The sequence below is a fragment of the Hirundo rustica genome, chromosome 2, assembly GCF_015227805.2.
Source record: "Hirundo rustica isolate bHirRus1 chromosome 2, bHirRus1.pri.v3, whole genome shotgun sequence".
Taxonomy (NCBI): Eukaryota; Metazoa; Chordata; class Aves; order Passeriformes; family Hirundinidae; genus Hirundo; species Hirundo rustica.
The window spans coordinates 44,570,682-44,596,844 of NC_053451.1; the positions used below are offsets into that span (position 1 = coordinate 44,570,682).

The window sequence follows — 26,163 nt, forward strand, 5'->3', positions numbered from 1 at the left end:
ACAGGTAATACATATTTTTAATATGTGTCCATTGCAACATTTATTTTGTTAAAATACTGCATATGCCACATGCATTTGGCAACAAATTGACAGTATCTAAACTAATTCCAGAAATAATAATTACACCTTTCAACATTGTCAAAAAAGAGATCGCTATCAGCATCCCCAGCCTTAGCTAATTATTCAGTCCACTCCTGAACTTAATTTTGGTCTAAAACTAACCTCTTTCAGGAAATATTTGAGTGAGTGTAATGCCTTGTACCACTAAAGGAACACCAAAATACGTCTGTACTGAAATAAAGAATGAAGTGACTATGAGACCAGAGGGCTCTACCAAGAATCTCAGATCCACATTTCAAAAAGACCATTGAATTACTTTTAACAAAAGCAGTGGGCCTGCATTCAGCCTTCTCACACATTTATACAGTTGCAATAAAGTCCTCATCAGTGCTTTACAGATAAATACTTACCTTCTTGGACTATTTCTATACCAGTTGGATTTGCAATGCCTCTAGAAATGGCCTCATTCTCATCTAAATGAAGGATAAATCCCATATGCCGATCATAGATTTTGTTTCCTTCATTTGCTGCCTTATTTTTTGGATTCTGCTGAATCCTTGCATGGCCAAATGATCTCCTCCAGGTTAACTCAGCCACAGAAGGATTTTGTTGTGCACAGTACATACAGTGCTAATACACCTCTGACGCCTCCAAGTACTGCCTAAACACCTGCCATCTACCACACTCATGTTTGACCTTCTTCATGGAGAGCGCTGTTCCCAGCAGCAGTGACTCCCTGGCCAGGTGAACACAGAGTCAATATTCTGCTTCTTGTTAGGAAGATTCAATACAAGTTAGCAGATCCTTAGAGATCATTGGCAGACCAGTTCAATGAGAATTCATTAATTCATGTCCTGCTCTAAGCGGACATTGTTGCTGGTGACTTCTTAAATGGGACAACTCCAGAAAATACTCTGCAATGATAATCCTTCATCCCCACTGGAAACTGGATCTCTTAATACCCTATCTGTGTTAGTCTCCATGTGTGTTTGCATTCACTACCTTTGACCTCTCAGACATCAGGCCAGGTAGAAAGGTGCTTAGCATTATCCTGAAAAGCGTATTAGCCTTCTGGGATATTAATGATCTCGGAGAGATCTGATATAAAATTCCAGCCCATGCCTCCAAGATTAACATGTGTAAAAGAGTTCTGTCATCAAGAAGAGATGATTAAAGATCCTGACTAATTCTATCTGCCTCACACCCCTCACACCAGTCCCATTTCCTACACTTTATTAATGAGTGCACCATTGGAAAATCCGTTATCAATGTTCTTATTATGCAAAGGTCACAGACTGCATTAGCATTTGCAATACACCAGGTTTTTTCTAGAGGCTGTGCTAGTCAGTCACGTGCCAGACAAGCTACCAAATACAGAACCCCTCATCTTTCTCACATTCACTCCTGCCCAGACTCTGAGCAGAATCTATGAGAAATCAAGAAATTCATGAACACCAAGAAGTCAGTCTTACCCATATTGTTCACCTCTCTTCTGTAACATCCATTTTTTACAAAACACCTGTCTACAGAGATCTCAAAAGTAGCACAGCTGAAAGTATCATGCTGTCAGCATGTTTCAACAGATTTCTCTGTTTGTTTGCAAGATGTGATTTTGTGCCTGCCACCAAGTTCTCAAGCAAATGTCAATGCTGTTCCCAAAGCAGCAGAAACTCTACTCAGAAGACAAATGGGGAAGGAAAACACAACAGCTTTTTTTTTATAGTTAACAAACTTTACAGAACTCTGAGGTCAAAGGATGATGACATTCAGACCTTGATAATGAACATGACATTTTCACAGTTACATTATCTTCCCTAAATGTCAGAACACAGTACTCCAGTCTCAATACATCAGTGCACTCAGAGAGGATCTGGTCTTCCATTCCTTCACATCAGTTTTGTACCAGTTTGACTTCATTTACATCCAGAGAATTGTAATTTTTTTAAAATGTTTAAAAGAGGAATACAACACAAGGATGGTGTCAATAATGATTTCTGAAATTCTGTGGGAAACATTTCCCCAAGTAAGGTATCTTAGACATTGTAACAGTTGTAAAGTCTATTACACTTGAGGAAGGAATCAACTCAGCCGTTCTCTAATATTTCAGACAGTACAATTTCTGGAGCTGTTCTCAGATGTAAACCAAAACTGACACTTTACTTGGTGTTTCATGCCTCCATAAGTGATCCTGAAAATCTGGACTAGACTTGCAGAAGGACAGTTATAAACAGGTAAGCAGAAAATTAAGAGAGCAAACCAAAGAAAAGGAATCAAGCCCCTAAATATTGATTCAGCTCCCTTCAGCACAATCAATTCAGAAACTTCAGCTTTTTGCTCAGATGCTTGGTTGAAAATATCGGGCAGCTGTGGGTACATGGACAGTTAGAGGAACAATATTGCTAAGACCATCTGTCATTACACTTTTTGGTACACATGCAAAACCTCTTAGTGCAGCTAACACAATCTCTGGCTCCTTATATCTATTTCTCTTTGGCACATCACACTTTTAGATTCAGAATCTGTAGTACAAGAACAAGGAATAAGAAGGGAGCTTTTGAATTTTAGATCTCTGCTTGTTTCCCTCACGTACTGTCACAAAAATCATACACTCATAATGATATTTTTAAGTACCTTTTAAAAGGTATAATTAACTAAATAAATACATAACTTGGACAAACTTATGTCTGCAAACTTGAGTGGAAAAACAAATCTGTTTAATTTGGCAGATGAAAGCTTCAGAAAGCAGAGAAAATGGCATCGATTTGACAGAGTAACCAATGGACTATGAGCTGAGAGTGATTTCATTTTTAGTCGAGAGCAACTTAATTTTAGTTGAGAGCAAAAAGGCAACCTCACAGTGCATTAACAGACACTACACAGCTGAAGTGGTGAAGTGGTAATAATTCAGTACATAGCATTTCTTCTGGTACTCATGTCAGACAAACATTCAGAAAGCTGTTCAAATGACAGTGACACATCCAGATACAGCTTTGTATCAGAGAATTACAAGCAGTTTCCCTAGTGGAAGGCAAACAGAGCCTGATCAGTCTCTAGGTATCTAATCAGCAAGAGATATTTCTGAAAGTAGATTAATCTTTAAGCTAGCAATGATAGTATGAGATTCAATATCTAGATATGGAAACTGGAGACTTTGACCTAAAATAGGTGAAAATTGTTAACAAGGAATTAAAAACCTTTCTTATAAATGTAATTTATTTTCTTTTAAAATTACAGTATTAAAAAAAAACCTAGATGCAGTTCTAAAGGTTATTAACACTCATAGCCATTAGCAGCTAGCACAAAAGACAGTGAGGACTGGTAAGCTATTTTTTTAAAAAATAACTTATTTAATTCAGCACACTAAAATCATGCCTACCATAACTGATAACAAAAGTTACAAGATGTAAAAATTCCTTCAAGGACTTTCAAAACTATAGCATTAAAGCTAAATGTGTTGACCTAGAACATATTTGGGACAGTTTGACTTCCAGCTGACTACTCTCCCAAAGCCAGTGGCTTCTCACCACTCAAAGGAAACCACACATTGCAAGCGTATTTCCAACATGCAACTGCTCAAACGTGTTTTTTCTGTTGATGTTAATCACTAGCAGTAGAAATAAGTAGTCACATTATGTACAGAGTACAAGTAATGAGAAAATATCCATTTTCAGACGAGACAAATGGAGCAAAGTAGAAGGGGAAGGAACTCTAACCAAGTTAATCCCGGCCCAGTACAAAACTTCACCCATCCAAGAGCTGGACACAGCTCAGCAGGATGCACGGATAACAGGGTTCAGGCATACTGAGATCTCACTACTAGAAAAGTAAAACCTGTGAGCAGGAACATCTCCTTGCTTCTTTGAATAATGCACACTTTTCTTGCACAACGGGTTTTGCTTGCTCAATTTAGTTCTGCTTGGAATAAACTGTAATTCTGATAGATGATGCCTTATATTAGCATAGTATCACGATACAAGCATTACCTGTTCTTTGTCCTGTAAAATATCATCATCTTTGAACTACAAGTTCTTTTCTTTACAAATACTAAGTTACTCATATCTGCAATTCAATAGTGATGGACACAAGAATAAAAATATAAAGACCTGTTAAGTACAATATTTATTAAAATGCTTTAATATATGTTTTCTAACATAGCTGTTGTAACATCTTAATGGCCTTATTTTGAAGTGTTTGGATCACTGCAAGTAAGTATCCTCATGCAGTTCTAGCATTCCCTTCAGAAACCCCTTCTTCATCTCTTGTTAGTAAAAAGGAGACAGGAACATAAAATGCCTTCCAAGTACAGCTATTAAAACATTTTAAATTATCAAAAGAACAGCTCCACATGAGGATTTTATTTTTCCCACGCACTTTCTATTTCCCACACTTTTCATTTCTCTCATAATTTTTAAGGTATCTGTTCCAGCAGCCTGGGAGGAACCATCATTCACACCGACTAGCAAAACTGCAGATCCAGTTTAGCGCCTGACCATCACACAGCCAGCAATAAACTCTTGACTATAATTGTGTATGTATTCAGTAAAACCCACTTGTTAGACTGTCTTCATTGTTGATGCTGACACTCAACCTGCTGATCACCAAAAGTATCACTTTGATCAAAGGATTTGTTTTAAATTCTCAAGTATATGGGGAGCACTTTCAAGATGGTACATAGTAAGAACTGTAGGAGCAGCGGGACCACAGACAGTATCTCACTGAGAAGGCTGCTACAAGATACCCAACTATGCACAAGAATCCAGTGCTCTTCACAAGCCTGCTGGGGACAGCTACAGCTAAACTGCTGGAGGCAAATCCCCTGCTGGCTTCCAGACTGGCAATTCTACATCAATAGGACAAGAATCTGCTCCCAGTGGATGGTCTGTGCTAGAAGCTTGATCTGACAACATTTTGTGCATCTTTCTGCGTTGCTCACATTTATAAATGGCAGTTGTTAGCTCCTGACTGGTTGGTTGCCTCTGGCAGACACAATATTTCAAGAGCTTTTTCACCTTCATGCAGTAAAAAATAAGCTAGTCCATTTGGAATTAATTTCTTTATGCTTCTATAGTCACTACTTAATGTGGCTTGCCTGCTATTACAAGGATTTATACTGAATCTTTTATTTATTTACCTTTCTTCCAGAACCTTCTTTCTCATCCTTGTATTCATGTTTCACCATGAACAAAACAATTTCACAAGAGTTACGTAAGATGAAAAAAGATATCAGAGAGATACAAATATAGGAAATCTCTTAGTAGAACAAGATAAAATAATCCAAAACTTTGGGCAGTAACAGTGATATTCTTCTTATCCAGTTCAATTTTGCATGCTTGATATTGTCAAAGTAAAGGCAATTTTCTTCTTCCTATTTTTTTTTAATGAAAAATCCATGTTAAACATTATATTAGATGTTATTCAATTTTGCCAGCTGCTAAATTTTTCATGTGTATTTGCGAGTGGGAGAATGCATTTGTGAAAATCCATCCCCTTCTGTACTGGTTCCCTCACCTGCAATGAGCTGAGTGCTGGAAGCCATCTACCACAGTGTACAGCAACACAACAGGGTTTAAACTGAGAGGAAAGGCTATCAAAGAGGCAATCATTTCGAAACATTCTGACTTTTGTTTCTCCCCAGAGATGTAGTGAAATGCATTTCTTCAGAGTTTTTTAAAATAGAGCTATTAAAGGAAAAAAAGTGGGTTAATTTTCAATGCTTGGCCTTACTAACCTCTTCTACCTCCCTGTTTCTTCACAAAGATCTTCTCCATGGCTTTGTGCACACTAATATTCTTGGCATATGCAGGGCACTGGTCTGGACTCCAAGAGCATTCCCAGTATGCAAGGGAATATGCATACTGTGCATGCCCTAGCAGCTCTGACAGCCAGTGCTAGAGTGTTGTTAGACTTGCGCATTCTCCCCCACCCCTCCAGCACAGCATGCCAGCCTTTGTGCTCAGTTGGGAGGGTTGTTCTGGTGGAGATGCTGAAAGATGCTTTTTGACCTTCTCCATATAGATAACACAGCAGACTCCAGCCCTCCTGTATCTCTTAGGCTGAAAATATCCATCTGTTTGGATTCTGTCACACAGAGGAAAGCTGTGCTCCCTGCATGCTTGTCATCTTGTAATTCACAGATCAGTAGACTCACGGAGGGCATGGGGAAGCAGAAAGGCCTGTGAAGGCAATGCTATCAATGCTCTGTGGCTCTGCAGGATGTTGGGTTATACCACCTCTGTGTCTGGTTTTGGCTGCTGTGCACGTACCTCACCCCCTTGTCAGTGCAACGCAAGGGAAGATTTTCACAGGAAATATTCCTAATACCAGTCTCTCTTATTTTGTAGTTTATCTGAGTTAAACTTCTTTCTCTAAAGCTGTCCCCAGTGACATTTTAATTTCATTGAATGGACTACATTAAAGTTGAAGTACAGTCTTTGAAACACTCTCCATCACGGGCCCTTGCACACGAATTCTCACACACGAGCCCTTCTGCCTTTCTCTCCATGTGAGCAGAACGAGCAGACCCGGGTGTAAGGAGGATGGGAGTGACTCAGGTTGAGCAGCACACCTGCAGCACAGCTTGTGGCACCATAGACAGCCAGCTATGACAATCATGTAGGGACAGGCAGGGAAGCCTACAATTTGATACAGAGAAAAATTGCTTGAACTACACAGGACCATGAGAGCTGTGGCTGTGAAGATATGCCAGAGCTAAAGGCCAAATGAGTAAATTTACCTTCCAAATGCTCCTCCCACATAATGCATGGAACTTACTAATGATCCAGCCTCTCTAACATAATTTCTCTGTCTTGTTCTATTTCACACTCTTGTTTTTATTTTTCTTTTTTTTTTTCCTAAAATTCAAGTGATTTTAAAAATTGCACAAAAGGAGCTGGAGAACTTCCTAGTACATTAAGTTAAAACAAAACAATGATGTTCCAAACTAGCAAAGAGAAATGTAAGAAATTAAAAGTCCATAATGATAGCTAGTTTTAAAAAACAATATGGATTTTGTCCAATATAACTCCAGTCAATCCTTAACCAGCTTCTTTCACACAAAAACAATCTTCACTTCAACTGGATCAGGACCAGTCACAAAGCTTTGTTATTTTTGGTAGTGATTGTGGTAACCATAGCAGTAAATAAACAGCTTTAGTATTTAAATGGATTTCAAGCATTTTTAAAAGCAGAGTTTATTTTTTACATTATTGAAAATTCATTAGTTATTCATTTTGTATTGCTTGAGGAAAGCTCAAAGACTGTAACTCAATATATGAATTAGATGGTGTTGTCCAAGTATAAACCTATTCTAATACTAGACTTTGTACTGTATTCTTTTAAATTCACATGGCTTAACAGAAAGGTTTTCAAATGTGCGAGATGGCACAATACATTTAGGTTGCCATAGATAAGTGTATATAAAGATCTCTAGAAATCCACCTATTAACTTATTTTAGATTTTAGCCTTTATCATGGTTGCAGAGGCATGTTCATCCAACATTATTTTCCCACAATCCTAACTCCTCCTTTGCTGGACCATCTTCTTTAAAGCACATGAAAGTCACCCGAGTCAAAACCCTCTCATCAAGAAGCAGTCATGTCAGTGGTTCAGGCAGGGTGGGCACCGAGGGAAAATGGCTCCATTAGCAGCTGCGAGCTACAGAAATGAGAGAGAGGCCTTTCAAAGACAGTGAAGGAAAAGAAGGAGCAGAGAGATCAAAGCAAAGAAAACACAGCAGAAGACCAGATTTGCTCAGTGATCTGCAACTGTAAACAAAAGGCACTGAATATTATAGGGATGTAAGTGTTTAGTTAGTACACAGAGTCACACTCTCCGGCTCCCATGCAACCTTCCTACAGATATCAATGGCTAAGAACGTTGTGCTTTGGGGAATTCAGCGGCCTGATTTTATAGTTCTGGCTGCATGAATTGTGTTTTGCATAATCAAATTGTGGCATTCATTATCACAAGATGCCAGGGACATCATATGCATACATAGATTCAAAATAATTAAACAAATCTATGCAGAGAAGATCTATCAATGTATATTAAACATGACTAATACTTGATCTACTGTTTCCAGAAGCTAAAAGGAGAAACCAAAAATGTGTACCTCTTATGTTTCTCCATGCACCCACTATTTGCCACTACTTGATAGAGTCTCATATTCTGTAAGGTTGGAAGGGACCTGTGGAGATCATCTACTCCAATGTATCTGCTCGAAGCAGGGCGAAGAAGGCTGTTCTCGTGTGGGTTTTGAGTATCTTCAAAAAAAGGTAACTCTACAGTCTCTGGGCAACCTTTTCCACTGTTTGACCACCTTTATAGCTAGAAAGCTTTTTCTTATGTTTAAACAGAATCCCTCACTTCTCCACTTGTGCCACTGACTCTTGTCCTCTCACTGGACACCACTGAGAAGACTCTGGTTTCGTCTTCTTTATTCCCTCCCATGAGGTATAAACACTGATTAGGACACCTGAGTCTTCTCCAGGATAAAGAGTTTCAACTCTCTGTGCCTCTCCTCATAAGGAAGATACTTCAAGTGCTCAATCATCTACATGGTTCTTTATGGACTTGTTCTGGTTTGTGCATCATATTCTTACACTCCTCCTTGTCTTCCTAGTTTGCTCCTCCAATGCAGCCATTCCCCCATGTTGCTCTGGTCACGAGATTTAACCCTGCAGTTAGCTGCAGGGCTGTAACTCCTCCTTTTTGCTTCCCATGGAGCATGCAGCAGCCTCCAGGCACTCCAGAGAGGTATTTGGTCATGCTGATTTAGTGGCTTAGTTCAATCTTTGGTCTGGTCCTGTAAGGATGCTGCTGTGGATTAACCCAGATGCTCTCCCAATCTGTCTTGAAGGGAATAGGGGAAATCAGAAGGATAAAAGTGAGAAAATGTGTGAGTTGAGATAAAGACAGCTTACTAGTTAAGATTTAATAATAATAGTAATCCTAATTGTGAGGAAAACATAACAAAGAAAAAAGTGAATCCCAAGAAAGAAAACTGATGCAAATGAAAACAGTTTTTCACCACCAACTGACCAATGCCCTGCCAGTCCTTGAGAAGCAGCTGCCCCCTGGCCAACCTTGCCCCTAACTTTATGGCTGAGCATGACACCACATGGTCTGGGACATCCTTTTGGTCAGCTGGAGTCAGTTGTCTTGGCCCTGCCCTGTTTCAACTCCTTGAACACCCGCAGCCTACTCTGGTAGGGTGGAGTGAGGAACAGAAAAGGCCTTGGCTTTGTGTAAGCCCTGCTCAGCAATAACAAAAACATTCCTGTGTCATCAACACTGTGTCCAGTATAAATCCAAAACACAGCCCCATACCAGATACTGTGAAGAAATTTAACTCTATTCCAACCAAGATCAGCACGCTACTCTTATAAACCAGCACTCTGAGTTTTTTTATTTCCAGGTAAATGTTGCAGGCAGTCACCAAAAAATCACTGCCAATAGGTAGATTATAAGGTCATGTCCATATACCTTGCTCTAAACGAGGGTCAAATATTGCTCCTGAGAGATGTTTTTTTAATATATTCTTAAGGCGTGCAGTAGTTTTTAATATCAATTATCCTACTAAGTATTTATCTCTCCTTAACATTTGAACTTCTCCATAGTATTTAACATACTTAGTCTTTGCTTTAGCTAAAGTACAAATTCTCACTGTTATTCCTTTAATTTTCTTTTCATTGGCTGTGCTTTCCTGTCCCCTGACAAGTCTGGCTGCTTTCCCTGGGGCACTATCCAACCAGGCCATCTTTTTCTTCATGTGCTTCCCCAAAAAACTGACATAATAGAGCATCAAAACTTGCCAAACAAAAAAGTACATTTAGGATCTTTCAGATGTCACTTGCCTTGTTCACACTAACATACCATTAGTACTCCCATTTACTCTGTGACTTCTACACTGCATGATTGTAAAATCTTTTACAGCATCTTTACAGATCCAGTTTACATCTTACTTGAGGACACCCACAATGCAATGTCTGATGGAAGAAAGTGGTACTAAGGGTCCTAGGACAGAAAAACATCTGAAAAAGGCTGTCACTCAGAAAACAGGTGGGTCACAGAGGAGATATGGCACAGGCAGGAGAGGACATGTTCCTTCCACACAGCAAAACAAACATTTCTCTTTCTCAAAAACCTATTGCACCATGAAGCACTCAGCCCCAAAGAATTCTTGCCTTTCTCTGAAGTGAATCTGTGTCATATCCAATGAACATAGTGTACAGTATCTGTTATCTTCCATGCTATAGTTGAAGAAAAAGCCCCTAAGATCCACCCCTGTAAATAAAATCTGTATCTCACAAATTAGAGCAAGCAATTTCTCGTTATAAATAACCTGTTTTATCCACAACTCCTTACTGACAGAACTTACAGTTCCTCTGTTTCTTTCAAAGAGAAAATGTGTTCAGTCAGTCTACTTTCACTGGCCTGAACTGCCACTAATTCAGGGTAAGGGCCATGTGAAGCAGTGTTACTCATTCAGTAATAAGCAGCTCCCAAATGAGAGAAGCCAAGGTGACTCCAGTTATATTAAAGCAGGCTCCCCCTAGAAGATGGATGGAAGTTGCTCTCCCAACTCCAAGGGTTTCCAAGCACAAAGGCTGATAAAAAGCAAGGATGTAACAACGTTACTTGAATATTTCTTAAAAATATTTTCAAGTTGTTTTTTTTAATTAAGTAGATCCAGATTAAGTTTGTAAGATCAGAGGTCAAGATAAATATTTGAAAGTATAGATAAACATATAGCTCCTTAGGAGTTGTAAAAAGCTTCTGTTTCCATATGCATATGGGCATAGGAATTGTTTCATGAGCATGTTAATGCCACCATCTTCTACTAGGCTTCAGGAAGTGTAATACTTTTGAAAATCAGACATATCTAAGCTATTTTAAACACAGTCGATTAATTACATTAAATTAGGTCACCTTGTCTTTTCATGATAATTTTTACTTTCTCCTTTGATGTGGTACAAAGTAAAACTTTCCTTCTGAGCAGAAGATCAGATGAATATTAGAATTATAGTCAGAGCAAGGATAAAAGACATAAATAAAGGGGAATCACAGATATATTTGGATTCTGAAGAGAATTGTGAATATTACAAAGACATTCAACTATTCAGGCCTCGAGTCTGGAACTGAGCAGCTCTGTTCTTCCTGAGGATTAAGTCGATGGGCAAGGTGAGATGTTTACCAATTCAGGTTATCTTGAAGGGAAATCCTTCTATGTAATGAGGTCCTCTGCTCCAACAACAGCTATTAAAGATTGCCAAAGCCAAGGTACTCATCAGACACCTGCAGATTTCTCTGTCATGGAGGAAGGGGAAAGGGGAAGGGATTTTAAAGTATTACAGTCAATACTTTACCCTGGGGAGAGAATAGACAGTGATATCCATCAGTCTTTAAATCCCCTTGTTTACTGTACCACTAGACTTTATGTAATGTTGTTTTTCTTCCTGAAATGGGTCTGCCAGTGACATGAAATGATCACAATGTAATATCCTAAATGTTTTCATCATGTGTAATTATTTATTTTCATGCCATTCTGAAATCCTAGGCAGATTGCCGACTCGATGATCATGTTTTCCCCCTGACAAAATACTTAATAGACAAGAGACAAAAGCCTTAGAAGGATCAGAAATAGAAACGTTTACATAACCTGCCACTTGAATCATGAGAAAGCAAATGCTATATCTTATTAGAAAAACACAAACAAGCTTGTGCATGGCTTTTAATTAATTCTTTGTCCTAAATCTTTATCAACTAATTAGAATAATAATTACAAACAGAAAACACAATTACATAAAGAAAATAAGGAAATCCAAGCTGACTGAATTAATTTTTACAATCTTTGAAAAACCTCGCAAAAAGTTAACATGTAATTTCAGATAATGTTATTAATTTAATTGAATGATTCTAGAGTGGCAGTTATATTAATCCAATTTACAGCAAATTGCAAATAAATTTACAGTATAGGATTTTAGACTCAAAGGATAGAAATCAGTAATAGCATCACAAAGCTATCTTTTTTATATAAAGCTGTAATGTAAATACATGAAAAATAAGATTCTGTAAATTTTAATACTAGGAGGATAATTCTGAAATCTGCCATCAGAGTGGATAAAAACACATGACTTGTGGAGCATAAAAAAGGTCTCTTTAATACTGTAGCATAAAAAATGCTCTTTTATCTACTCTGCAAAAAGAAAGACACGCTGTAAGTGTGCTCCCTGTGGTCAGATTATTTTACCACTTGGGTTGAATTAATTTGACTTTGAAAAGTTGTGAATAGGCATAAAATGAAACCTTTTCTTTTTTTTCTGAGATTTCAGGTATGTTCAGCACCTTCTGCATACTCCTTCAAAATTTCATTTGTAGTAACCTATTGCACTTTGGTCTTTTCTCAGTCACACTTGAAAGAATTATTAACTCCTAAACCTAGGACACGGCTAACATGCACAGACAGGATGCAAAAGAACTTGCACAGGTTGGAGAGAAGAGAAAACTCTTCCAGACACATTATTAAATATTTTAATCATCTGGGTGGAATTCATGTCAGTGGACGGTTGTAAGGCAAATGTCCCAATCTCAGCCGGTCTCTCTAAGGTACCTCTGTGAAGTCATACTGACATTTTGCCAACTTCATTTCTTCCCAGCCTTATCAAAATGGAGCTCCTTTTGAAGCTGTACCTTTAAATAATACTGCAGGAAGCCTGAAAAACACCATGCTGTCATTAGCCCCAAGAACTCCTACAACTCAGGGGATCTTATCAATCCAAGGAAGATCTTCTATGGGTACATCAGCAAAACACAAAAAACAAGGTAAGTAAAACCATGTAATATTTTCCAAAGGCTATTTTGGGCAGGGATGAATACATTTTTGTCAAGCTTTCTCTCTTTAAGTCCGTTCTTCCCACCTACACTTTCACAAACACCATATCTCTTTTCTACATTTTCAAGTAATTCTCCCTCAATCCCACATCCAGAAGCGGCTGAAACAACCTGTCTTACCTAATGGCATTTCTCAACTGTAAACTCCCTTCAGAACCACGTCTGAGATGGATGTTTTATAAAAGCACCTGGGGAAAAACAAAAACAAAAACAAACAAACAAAAAACCTCACACACAAAACTACATTTTCAAATCAATGTCTTTTCCTGGACTCATCAGCAACTCCAGGAAAACAACTTGATTTGAATTTCTAAATATGTGTCCAGGACTCTTAGACCTATGAGCTGCTTGGAAGGACTGAAAACAACTGACCAGAGATGAGCTGATCAACTTTGCCTGGAATGTAACTGAGCACTGCTTTGTAAATACATGGAAATATACTCTGAAGAATTTCTAGCATTGCTGCTTATATTCTAGTATTTTCCATTATTTTAACTGAAGTCTGCTTGAAAATTTTGGATGTATTTTTCTCCTGGTTCCAGCCACTGCTCTACCACTCCAATCTGTCTGTATGCATTGTTCAGTTTAGAAGAACAGGTTTCACATTTTCCATTTAGAACTCCAGTGATTCCTGGAACATAGGCGAGTTACGGCAAAGAGCTTCCATGCATTGTTTCAGCCTGACAAGTGTGACTGAGAAAATGGAGAAAATAACATAGAAAGAAAACCCAGTAAATCATTTCCCTCACAGAAAACAGACACTGGAAAATGCTCAAGTTTTTTTAGTCCTTGATTACATGTCATAAATCTTCTCTGTATATTCTCTAAAATACTACAAACCTGAGGCACATTGTAAGTATTCACAAAATCTCTCATCTAAATGAAATAAGGTGCTAGAACAAATACCATAAGAAATGTAATCCTGGGCTTTAACTGCTCTTAATGATTCTCTACTGCATTCCAACAGCAAGCAGTCAGTCTATATTGGAAGGATTATATCTTCCTGTGAAAAACCCTTTTTCCCATTCTCAACTCACAGTGTCATTTTTGTTAAAGTCAATGTATTATCTAATATGTTAATTGGAATGTTCACCCAACCATGGAATACACTGAAGCTCAAAATATATTTCAGCGATGATAACAAAGAGATGATGTAACTATTTTATTACTGCTAATACAAATGCAAAAATGCACTTGCTAAAAGTGCATTTAGACCACTAGAAAACTTATCACACACCTGAAATAAGTATATGTGTGTTAAAATTTTATTGTATCTATACGTAATAACCTCATGCCATGGCAGAATTTAGTTCTCCTAAAACTGTAATATTAACTTTTTGTACTAGACCTTTATTAGATTCTTGGGATCAGAATTTATTTGCACAGAAATACAAGCAATTTGGTGTATACAAAGAGACAATTAGAGAAAAGTGGCCTTACCTCTTACCGTGGCCATAAGTAGGGTTTTGAGCAAACATATAAAACTAGAACATTATGGAATGGTGCTTCCCTTAGTAAACTCTTTTCCTGTGAGCACTGAGAGACTAACAGCACTACAATCAATCATGCGTGCACCAGCACTACAATCAATCATGTGTGCACCATTCTAACAGTTCTAATTCATGGACCATAAAATTGACTGATCATATCTTAATACATTTATAATTCTGTAGGAAGTCATTTTTAATGTTTAATTACAGATTGTTTTCAAAAGTGCTTTTTGCTTAAGGTCTGTCATTTTATCATTTCATCAGGTGCCTTCTAGTTCTTACAATTACTGAGAAGGAATGAACAACCATGCCTGCCCAAGTTCTTACAGAATGCTCTATCCTATACTCCATTCTTCAGCAACAGCCGTCCTAGGAGTTATAACCCATGGAAGCTTTTTTCTACAGAAATCTCTAATCATTCTAATGCATTTCTAATCATTCACAGTAATTTTTACCTTCAAATACAAAGGATAAAAGTGAATACTCCTGTGATTTAGAGTAATTTTTCCTCATGTATAATTATCAACTTCAATTTTATGCTCAGCATCATATGAATGCACTAAAAGATAGCTTTTATACCAATAGGAGTTATTAACCACACATTTCAAGTATTATTCTGTGGGGGGGAGAAAGGATGAAGCAGACAGCTAAGACAGCTATACCAGCCAAAATAAACAAAAAAGACTTGCTGTTCCTGATATCTTCTTGTATTTTTAAAGGAAGTGAAATTTAAAATACAGCTCTTCTTTTTCTTTTTTATTCCACAAAAGCTCTGAGCATATTAATTCTCATGTGCTTTATACATAACAGCAATGCTTTACACTTTCAAACAGCAGATGTGCACCACAAAAAACGAACAATACAAAGATAATTTCCAGGAACTCTAGGTACAACAGGCATACAATCATGTTTCTCTGGGCCCACAAACATATTGTTTCTGGGATTTTTAATATTATGGCTTGTGTAGATTGAAAAGTAAAACACTCACAGTTATGAGAATATGTGCTCCACTTGCTTAGCAGTCACTTTAAATTCAGTTTCTCCATTTGTGATTGATTTAATTCCTTTTCTTTTATGCATGAATACCACAAAAATGTTAAGAGACAGAGTACCTTCTAGTAAAATATTTTCTCTTTCTTACAATAGCCAGAATTAATTTGATAATAATTACAATGACAGGGATTGGAATGGATGTGCCACAGGGTGTTAATCTTGTTCTTTCTAAACAACATCACTTTCACCAGTAAAGCAAGAGAATTCAGAACCAATGTTATTTAATATTTGTCATCCTAACAGCCATCCAGCTTCTTTGTCTATACTTTTGGAGGAACACCACAAAGAAACCAAAATAAACAAGGGGAAATGATGATCAACTAACTAGCTCAAGGTCCAGCAAGGAGTTAGTGGAGGAATATGGTACTAAACCGTCAATTCAGTGGTTTCAGTAATCAAGCTCTTAACCATCAGATAAAGCCTTTTTAAGGATAGAAATAATCCATACTCTTCCCTCATCACTACCAATTTTGAGTGCATTATGAAGAATTCTAACTAGTAAATCCTCTAAATGCCTTCTTAAGACATCAACAATTTTCTATGTGTTGATAATAAAAGACAAAAAAACTAATGGTTTTGTCTTATGGAGAGGTCCAATAAGGGACACCACACATGAGCAGCTCAGGGGGGTGCTGAGAAATTTATAGAGATGCACATGGAAACTATTTGCAACAACCTGCTGTGAAGGGAATATTGCATATTTACACTTTGAACTGCTGAAACCTTGTATACAGGCGCTGAAAAAATACTGCAAATCTTTTCACTTTCATTTTGCATAGGTGATTCCAAAAGTTCTTCTAATAAATTTGTTTCTTAACAAGAGAATGCAATTTGTTAGGAGAACTCTTTATCATAGGACCAGACAGAATTTTTGCTGCAAAACCAAGTTTCTTAAAGATTTTACAAACAAAAGAGAAAGTTAGGTTTGTCTAGAGACAGAATTTTATCTTCAATGAGCCTAACAATGGCTGATCTGGAGAAAGATTTCAGCATCTTTTACACCTCTCCATACAAACAAATGCAATTGAAAGACCCCCCCAAACCAACATCAGTGCCCACACATAGGCTTCAGTCAGATCCCACAGGATAGAAAAATCTCTCTGTTTGATATTCTTTTATGTAATGGGAGCCAAATCTGTGCCTTGCTACAGACGTACTGAGTTTCAGAGATGGAAAGCTGAGGTCAGAAAAAGCTTGCTTGTTTAACAAGTTTTTACTTCTAGACATCCCTACTTATACTGTGTGGTCAAGGTGCATTGTAGTCTTTTCAATAATAAATCAAAATTGGGAATACATACTCAAACCTCACTACTGGGTGGGCCTAGAGAGATGGAGCTTCAAAGTCTCAGTTCTGTCAGGCTACAAGACTCAGCAGCTGAGCAAAATGGACCAGGCTAACTCACCATACCATATCTGGCTGCTTGATGCAAGCACTAACAGTGTGGTAAAAATCACAGTAACATTTTAAATTAAACACTCTTACCCCTCTGAATTCTGTCATATTTTTACTCTTAATATATCCGAAGGCAGACTCAGCAAATTTCCCACACTGTGTTTCAGACAGAAAGAAAGATTCTCTAGAGAAAAGAAGCAGTGTGATTTCAGCACCAATGCCACAGAAGTACCTAGGACCAAATTGTCCATCTTTACCCTTACAAAGAGCTTGTTAGTTTTAACCAACAAGGTGGATGAGAAAAATGTGTCTGGCATACCCTGCAATTAATTTCATTCACAGAAAATTAGATAAATAATAGCTACTGAATATAAGCACCACTAGTAAGTGATTATTGATTCTGTAGTGGTACTACTAAGCCCAAGTAAGAACAGCCACTGATTGCATTGTTAAGTGCAAGGCTCCAAGGCTCTTGGTATGAATTATGAGGAAACTAAATGGTTACTCAACAGCAACCTATACAACCAGCTCACTAATCCATCCAGTATGGTGCCAGAAACACTAGTGGTTACACTAGGAGAAAGTGTGAACACACACCTGGGATGAGAAAAATGCAAGACCAACCCTTTCAGCAACAGCACACGTTTAGCTCAACACTAACTGGTCATAAAAAGTAATTTTAGGCACAGTGATAAAAGCAATATAGTAAATGAACATAAGTAAGCAATAACTCTTAAATTTTGAGTGACTGCTGCCAGATACTAGAGCTGTAAAAATTAACTATTTATCATCATATAAATATCACAGAAGAAAATACCAGCTGTACTGTTAGAGCAGAAATTTTGCACATTGAGTAGAACTAGAAATCACAAATGTACATACGGGCTAACAAAAAAAATCTGATAATCATGAAAAGAAAAATCTCTTTCACATTATAAATTACTTAAATCTGTGATACTTCAAATAATTAATTATAAGTACTATGAGCCAGGAGTCAACATTAACTACACTTTCTGAGGTATCAGTGTCTCTGTGTTAAGCCACCACAGCGTTTTAAAGTTACCCATCTAATGTATAAACCTTCAATTGTTAATGCTGCACAATTAAAGAAATCATACTCCCAATACACCTGCAGAAGCCCTACCTACAAACTTTACTGAATTGTGTGATTTGGCCCTGCCTGCAGTGATGTAACAGGTACCCTTCCTTTTGCAAGCACACATGGAACCCATCACACAGCATCTAGGGGAAGACTCTGTTTCTGCTTAGCACTTAATCACACAGCCATAGTACAGGAAAAAAATCTAATACCGATTACATACCAAATAACCAAGATACACATTTGCAGAATCTATCATCTAAATCACAATTTTAAAAATTAAACACTGGGCAGTTTTAGTGCATTTAGTAATTAAATTTTGAAAGCAGAAATTCTTGCTGAGAAAAGACAAGATACAGACAATGAGAAAGGAAGATGCAATTATGCATTTGAAGAAATAACAGATGGCAGGAAAGATTATCAAGAAAACACAGAATCATAGAATAGAATCATAGAATCATTTAGGTTGGAAAAAGACTTCCATCATTGACTTCAACCTCAGACTAATCACCACCTTGTCAACTAGACCACAGCACTATGTGCCACATCCAGTCTCCACCTCTAGAGATCGTGACTCCATCACCTCCCTGGGCAGTTTGTTCTAATTGTTTGACTACCCTTGCAATGCAGAAATGCTTCCTGATGTCCAGCCTCATCCTCCCTAGTGCAACTTGAGGCTGTGTCCTCTTGTCCCTGTCACTTGTTACCTGGCAGAGGAGGCTGACCCCCACCTGGCTGCACCCTCCTTTCAGGAACTTACAGAGAGCAGTGAGGTTCCCCCTGAGCCTCCTTTTCTCCAGGCTGAACACCCCCAGCTCCCTCAGCTGCTCCTCACAGCACTTGTGCTCCAGACCCTTCCCCAGCTCCGCTGCCCTTCTCTGGACACGCTCCAGCCCCTCAAGGTCTTTCTTGCAGTGAGGGGCCCAGAACTGAACACAGGATTTGAGGTGTGGCCTCAGCAGTGCCCAGGGCAGGGGGACGGTCACTGCCCTGCTCCTGCTGGCCACACCACGGCTGATCCAGGCCAGGATGCCATCGGCCTTCTTGGCCCCCTGGGCACAGCTGGATCATGTTCAGCTGCTGCTCACCAGCACCCCCAGGTCCTTTTCCAACAGGCAGCTTTCCAGACAGTCTTCCCCGAGCCTGTAGCGCTACATGGGATCGTCTTGACCTAACATATGTTTTCAAGCTGCATTTGACTGTGACTTTAGAACACAACTGCAGCGCTCCCACCCGAGCCGTCGGTCTGTTCAGCAGCATCCCTCAATGGCAGCACACTTCTCACCGCGCGGCGGGCGCGGCCAGCGTTATCCCATGCTGCCACCTCGTGGGGACCCACCCGGGACACACCGGCCCTGCCGCTTCAACACCGCCGCGCAAAACCAGGGAGCGCCGGGCGTGATCTGAGCACAGGCACAAGGTGTTCCTTCCTTCCAGGAAAACTACCGCTTTTTTAGGAATGCTTAACCAGGTTTTGTCTTCAGATTTTCAGAGTGGTGTGAGGGCAAAACCGAACGGATGATGTGTATGTTCGTTTATTCTTTCAGATACAGGCTGACAGAGCCATAAAAACCCATAATATATACACGATACGTAACATCACCTGTATGCACATCTTTACAATTCTCTGCAAAGGCATGGAGAACAGAATGTGAAGCTATGTATTCTTAAATTTTGACATAATTAATAATAAGAAAACTACAATTTGGGAATGTGTTGCTATTGTTCGGTTAACAGAAATATAAGCAAGTCCTCCCCCTAAAGAGCTAATTAGGCCTAATTAGGTTTCTCATAGCTAGTTACACTGCTTTTAGACAATCATGTTCTGCTGGTTTAAAATTGCATTCAGACTTCTAATCAAAGCAAACCTTCCTATCATTTCCCTTTCTCTGCTATACCCACAACAGGTCTGCCATCACCGATGCTACATTTTACTCCTCAGCTGTTACTCGTTATTATCTTAAGAAATTGTTTATGAGTTAAATTTTAAATGGGAATTAACACATAATAAGAAAGATGAAGACAAAATTTTGGGTGTGCAAGCCTGCCCTCATCTTCGGAGTGGAGTAACAATTGCCAAATCTAAATACATGTTGAGAAAACACCTGAGATTTCAGCTTCATTGCAAAAAGTGATGAGAGAATCAGAGAGGAAAGACTACTGGTATTTGCAGAGCAGGAGAAGGGGGTTTAGCTCTTATGGGTCTCATAGAGAGAGATGATTAATTTCGTCCCATCTGAGGGAAATTATTTACAAGGGAAATCAGTTTGGTGATAACTTCTGGAAAGTTCCACCCCTCACACACAGATCAGGCTCATTCAAGTGTAGATATAAAAAAACCATGCAAACTTGATTTGGGTGTTTTACCAAAAGTGGGTGAGGCCCTACTCCATAGAACTGCCTAATTTTTGAACTTCACTGCTCCTTTCCTCCTGTGTTCTTCCTCATTGCTCCTGAAATTCTTGTCCCGCCCATTCGGCAGACAGGACTGTAGTCTCTCCTCTGTTGGCTCTTTTCCACACAAATACTGTTTGCCTTGGCCCACCAACTGCAGTACACCCCGTTATTAAGAAAACCTTGAGTAAGGTTTGTGTTTCAACATTCCCTGTGCTCACTATCAGTGGTATGTCCTTCCTGAAATTTTGGTAATCTTAATAAGCTTTTGGTAACCTAACTCTGAGCATGTCAAGCCCAAAACCTTAACAGGGCAATTCTACCAAGAAGAAACTCATATATTTAACACCTGCACATCAGCAGAGGAAAATCCATGTATTTTTTATGTTTAAAACTTAACTGTATTTCACTAGAGGTGATTAAACAGATAGCTGGAGAGTATCATGCTACATTTGTGACAGCCAAAACACGAGTGACAAAACACTGCAAAAGCATCCCTTACATTTTCTGCAACAAGAACGTATGTAGAATAAAGTAACCCCAAAACATGGACTTAATGGCTTCTAATGCAGTGTTCTGGTTTTGGCTGGGGTAGTGTTAATTTCCTAGACAGTGGCTGGTACAGGGCTGTGTTTTGGATTTGTGCAGAGCAGAGTGCTGATAACGTAGAAATGTTTTTGTTATTGCTGAGCAGGGTTTACATAGAGCCAAGGCCTTTTCTGCTTTTGTATTGTCAGGTTTTGTACTGACGTGCTGGTGAGGAAGCTGTTGGTGCATCAGAGCTTGAGAGGGGACACAGCCAGGACAGGTGACCCCAACTGACCAGAGGGACATTCCAGAGCATCTGACATCATGCTCTGTGTACAATGAGGGGAAAGAGGAAGGCAGGATGTTTGGAGGGATGGCTTTTGTCTTCCCAAGCTACTATTGTATGTTATGGGTCCCTGCTCTCCTGAGGATGGCTGAATACCTGCCTCCCCAAGGGAAGCAGTGACTCCCTCCCTCATCTTGCTTTGCTTACGTGCGTGGCTTTTGCTTTCTCTATTAAACCGCCTTAACCTCAACCCACGGGTTTTCCACCTCTTACTCTCCCGATTTCCTCCCCGACCCCGCTGGTGGAGCAGCGAGAGAGAGGTGCACGGGGCCCGGCCGCTGGCTGGTGTCACAAGGCGCCACGCGGGGCACGCCATCCCTGGGGCACGCCATCCCTGGGGCACGCCATCCCTGGGGCTCAGGGCCCGGCCGCTGGCCGGTGTCACACGGAGACACGCGGGGCACGCCATCCCTTGGGCTCAGGGCCCGGCCGCTGGCCGGTGTCACACGGAGACACGCGGGGCACGCCATCCCTGGGGCTCAGGGCCCGGCCGCTGGCCGGTGTCACACGGAGACACGCGGGGCACGTCATCCCTGGGGCTCAGGGCCCGGCCGGGCGCGGCCGGTGTCACACGGAGACACGCGGGGCACGTCATCCCTGGGGCACGCCATCCCTGGGGCACGCCATCCCTGGGGCTCAGGGCCCGGCCGCCGGCCGGTGTCACACGGAGACACGCGGGGCACGCCATCCCTTGGGCTCAGGGCCCGGCCGCCGGCCGGTGTCACACGGAGACACGCGGGGCACGCCATCCCTGGGGCTCAGGGCCCGGCCGGTGTCACACGGCGACACGCGGGGCACGCCACCCCTGGGGCTCAGGGCCCGGCCGGTGTCACACGGAGACACGCGGGGCACGCCATCCCTTGGGCTCAGGGCCCGGCCGCCGGCCGGTGTCACACGGAGACACGCGGGGCACGCCATCCCTGGGGCACGCCATCCCTGGGGCTCAGGGCCCGGCCGGGCGCGGCCGGTGTCACACGGAGACACGCGGGGCACGCCATCCCTCGGGCTCAGGGCCCGGCCGGGCGCGGCCGGTGTCACACGGGGACACGCGGGGCACGCCATCCCTGGGGCACGCCATCCCTTGGGCTCAGGGCCCGGCCGGTGTCACACGGCGACACGCGGGGCACGCCATCCCTTGGGCTCAGGGCCCGGCCGGTGTCACACGGCGACACGCGGGGCACGCCACCCCTGGGGCTCAGGGCCCGGCCGGGCGCGGCCGGTGTCACACGGCGACACGCGGGGCACGCCATCCCTTGGGCTCAGGGCCCGGCCGGGCGCGGCCGCCCCGCCCCTCGCGCCTGCCCGGGATTGGCTGCGGCCGCCTCGAGAGGCGCCCCGGGCCGGCCGCCATCTTAGCGCGCGAGGAGCGGGCGCGTCCCTGAGCGCCCCTGGGGCCGCCCGCAGCGCGGGGAGAGGGCTCCGCTCGGGCAGTAACCAAAAAAACAACCAGAGAAACCACGGAAGGTGCGGGGGGCCGTATCAGTCCTTAAGGAAGGGAGTCGGGGTCTGTACAGGAGGTGGATTGCGGACAGGGAGTGGTTACGGAGGTAATTGCGGTAAGGAGAAATCATGCTAGCGGGGACAGGCGGTCGGGAGGGCGGCGGGAAGGGCGGCGGTGGCGATTTCCTGGGGTGCCCGGTAGCGCTAGGTGGGGCGGGATGGAGCCGCTGAGCAGTGCCGAGCAGGCTGCTGCTCTGTTGCATATAGGTTTGCTTTTTAAGAACCAAGTAGGTGTGTGCTAGATATGATTTCTGTGTCTCTCGCTTTCATTTTGCTCTTCGCTAAATGACCCGAACCTGTAGTGTTGGCTCAAGTGATGACCTGGGCTGTGTTGTAAAGAATTTGTTACTTTTTTTATGTCAGGCACTATGAGTGGAAGGGAAGAGTTCTTGTTGGATGATAGTAATAAAGAGCTTCCCAGAAGTAGGATGAAAGATGTGAGGTATGTGAATTTTGAGATGGTGGCTTTAATATTTTTAAGCTCACGCAGCACAATTACAGGCGAATAGAACTGAGAAGACATAGAAAGTAATGTTTGTGTTCTGCAGTGTTGCAAGTGAGTCCATTTTTCTGTGTTGTGTATGTGAGTAAAATACTCAGTTTGTCAAAAGTTTCAGTATTTGGAGTAGGTTCATGGACAGAGACATTTTAAATGCAACTTGGTATGCTGTCAGCTACTATATCATATTGGTCTGTATGTATTTTTTACAAGTTAGCTCTGTTGATTTATTCAGTATGTTTTAATCATGTTCCTTCTACTTATTTATAGCTGATTATGTAACAATTTGTTCATGCTAGTTCTAGTTACCTGAAAAAACTGCATGCCTAACAGCTGTAGTATCCCCTCTATGTATGATGAATTCAGTGTTACAGAGCTAAAGTACTTTCCCAGTTAAGAGAAGGTAACAAATTTTTTGTGGTGTGTTTGGCTAACTGCAGTTTCTTCATAATGTCATTTGGTAAAAGTGGGTGAGCTTAGCTCTAAAAGAGCAGGAAGTCAAAATTAGTTTCTTACTAATATTCCTGATGATCTGAAATCTTTACTTTTACATCTGGAGGCAATCTTCTAAGCTACTAGAAGAGCATTTTACAGAACCACATCAGAGAAATGGTGATTTGTGTCTTGTGTCAAAAGCTCTCAGTGAGGAAGGTAAGGCTTTGGAATATTTTATTTCCTGCAGTTTTATTGTGTGCACGACTCACTGTTAATTTTTATTTTATATGATCTGTTAAGGATAGTAAATGGGCTGCTAGGTTTGATTAACACATTGTTACTGCTTACCCCGTCCTTAGCAAGAAAAATCAATTTGTTTTGATTCCACTCCTGCTCCTTTTCTTGACAAAATGATTGACAAGTTTGTTCTAAAGCAAACCTTATTTTTCAGAGTTTTTCTGCATGCGTAACTTTTTTCCAAGAGTTGAAAAATTGTATGGGATGCCTAGTATTTATGGGTGTTTACAAAGCAATTTTTTTCCTGTATTTAACTACGCCTCTTGAATGTGTGGGGTTTTTTGCCTTTTTTTTCCTTTCTTATAATTATCCTGTGCTGACTGTAGCAACAATATATATAGCTGATAATAGCAGATAATGCCCTAATCAGTACACACAAGTCAGTCTTTGTAATTCTCAAGTTTTATATCTGTCTGGATTTCTAGTCTTAGCTCTTAAATTCTCTTATTAAAAAAAAAAACCAACAGGGTTCTGATTCCTGTTGACTTGCTGAATGCTGTATAGAAGATTACTCTGGTGATGGTGTATTCTGAGTGTCTCATGGATTAGGATGCCCTACAGGAGTGGGTTTTTCTGTGCTTGCTTTTACAGTGTTGTATGGCGATGGGAAGCATGAAGACGCTGGTTTGTTTTGTTTCTCTTCTCTGGAAGTAAGTGGATCTAAAGCTTTTAGTTCAGTAGTCACTGTGGTGGTGTAAAGTAGCAGTATCATAGGATCTTGTGAATTTTCCTTGAGAGTGATTAAAGCAGGCTCAGGTCCCCTGTGGGCTCAGGGTCTGTGCTTTATGACCACCTGCATCCCCAGCAAGTGCTTGTTAGCATTTCTCGTTACACAGTGTTGCTGTGTAGTGCACGGCAGATGTCCAGAGCCTGGGTTTAGGAAGGTGTGTTTTTACAGTTCTCTTTAGTGCCCCATGTTGACAGAGCTGTTCCATCCTCTTGTGTGCAAGAAGGCAGTTCATAAATACATATGTTTTCTGTCAGCTCCCACATAAAGACTTAAAAAGATACTAAAGAACCACTTCAGTTTGCCCAGTAGTGCATAAGTTCTGAGGTTTTCTCTTTCAGCATCTATGCCTTGTGCATGACTCTTGACACATTAATGCCATTGTTTCATAGAAATCTATATTTTGGACAAACATGAAATGCCTTTTTTTTTCCTCTTATGAAATTCAGGTTTAGCATTTATTGCAAAATACAGATGAGTCAGATCTTTGGCATTTAAGCTCTGCCATGAAGCTTTATTGAAAAGGTACATTGTAGAATCTGGTTCAGGAATCCAGTATCATGCAAGTTTTGCGTAATAATGGAGAAAATACTATGTACAAACAGGAAGTCAGGATTCCTTCTACTAGGAGCATCTTTTATTTATCACAAAGGTGCACTGATGGCTATGGATGGCTCTTGGGAGCTCTTTCCTTAGACCTCCCCCTGTACAATTCAACAGCACTTACCTTGAAGCTTGGTCTTGTTGAAATGGTGGGCAGGGGTGGATACTGGAGGTGAAAATAGGCTTATAGAATACCTGTTCCTGGGATTTGGCTGTAACCCTGGGGCTGAACTTTGTTTTCCTTTTCTCCTCTGAGTTTAGAATGGAATGGACTTTAAACTTGAGCTGTGTGGTAGCAGCTCAGAAAGACAAGCAAGGTAAACCTTTATTAAGACTTTTCATGTCTTTAAATGCCATCCTGGGGAAAGACTTCAAGTAAGTGATTCCAGACATTTTCATTGGGCTGATTTTCTTGATGTGTTCTGTAAACTTCACTGTTGTGTTTTTGGTATGATTACCTGATGCTGTAGGAACACATTGAGTACGAAAATTGTTTCACTGAGAGGCACCAAAAAACAAATTGGTTTGGCTTGAAAATGTATGAAAGCTTTAGGCACTGTGGTAGATGGCTGACAAGGGTTCAGAGGAGAGAGATCTGCTGAAATGCCAGGCTGTGGTAGGAAGGACTCTGCCTCCTTCCCTCCACCACCTGCTGATCCCATTGCTCCTTCTGTTTCGATAACCAGTCACAACTATACAGATTAGATGCCAGCAATATTCTGTTGTCAAATCTAAATTACATTCACTTGTTTATCTGCCCAGTCAGTGTGAACCTGAAGGAAGTCTTAAAGTGGGTGTCTTCCCCCCACAGTGTTATTGCTGCGGAGATTAATGTTCACTCAAATAA

The 26,163-nt window shown here is 40.9% G+C and overlaps 1 protein-coding gene across 14 annotated transcripts in view; it reads left to right on the top strand.

Annotated features, from left to right (window-relative positions):
• The first annotated feature begins 22,608 nt into the window (after window positions 1–22,608).
• RNF17 (ring finger protein 17) overlaps window positions 22,609–26,163 on the top strand; it is a 40,264-nt gene continuing 36,709 nt past the window's right edge. For 4 of the 14 annotated variants that reach the window (XM_040055162.2, XM_040055149.2, XM_040055156.2 and 1 more), the window contains exons 1-5: window positions 22,609–22,719; window positions 23,119–23,197; window positions 23,814–23,905; window positions 24,578–24,636; window positions 25,578–25,633. In XM_040055162.2, coding sequence (XP_039911096.1) covers window positions 23,124–23,197; window positions 23,814–23,905; window positions 24,578–24,636; window positions 25,578–25,633 — 281 coding nt within the window. In that variant the 5' untranslated portion in view covers window positions 22,609–22,719; window positions 23,119–23,123. Of the gene's footprint in view, window positions 22,812–23,118; window positions 23,198–23,813; window positions 23,906–24,577; window positions 24,637–25,577; window positions 25,634–26,163 lie in introns of all 14 variants that reach the window. The other 10 variants (XM_040055161.1, XM_040055143.1, XM_058419268.1 and 7 more) reach the window with 6 other exon arrangements.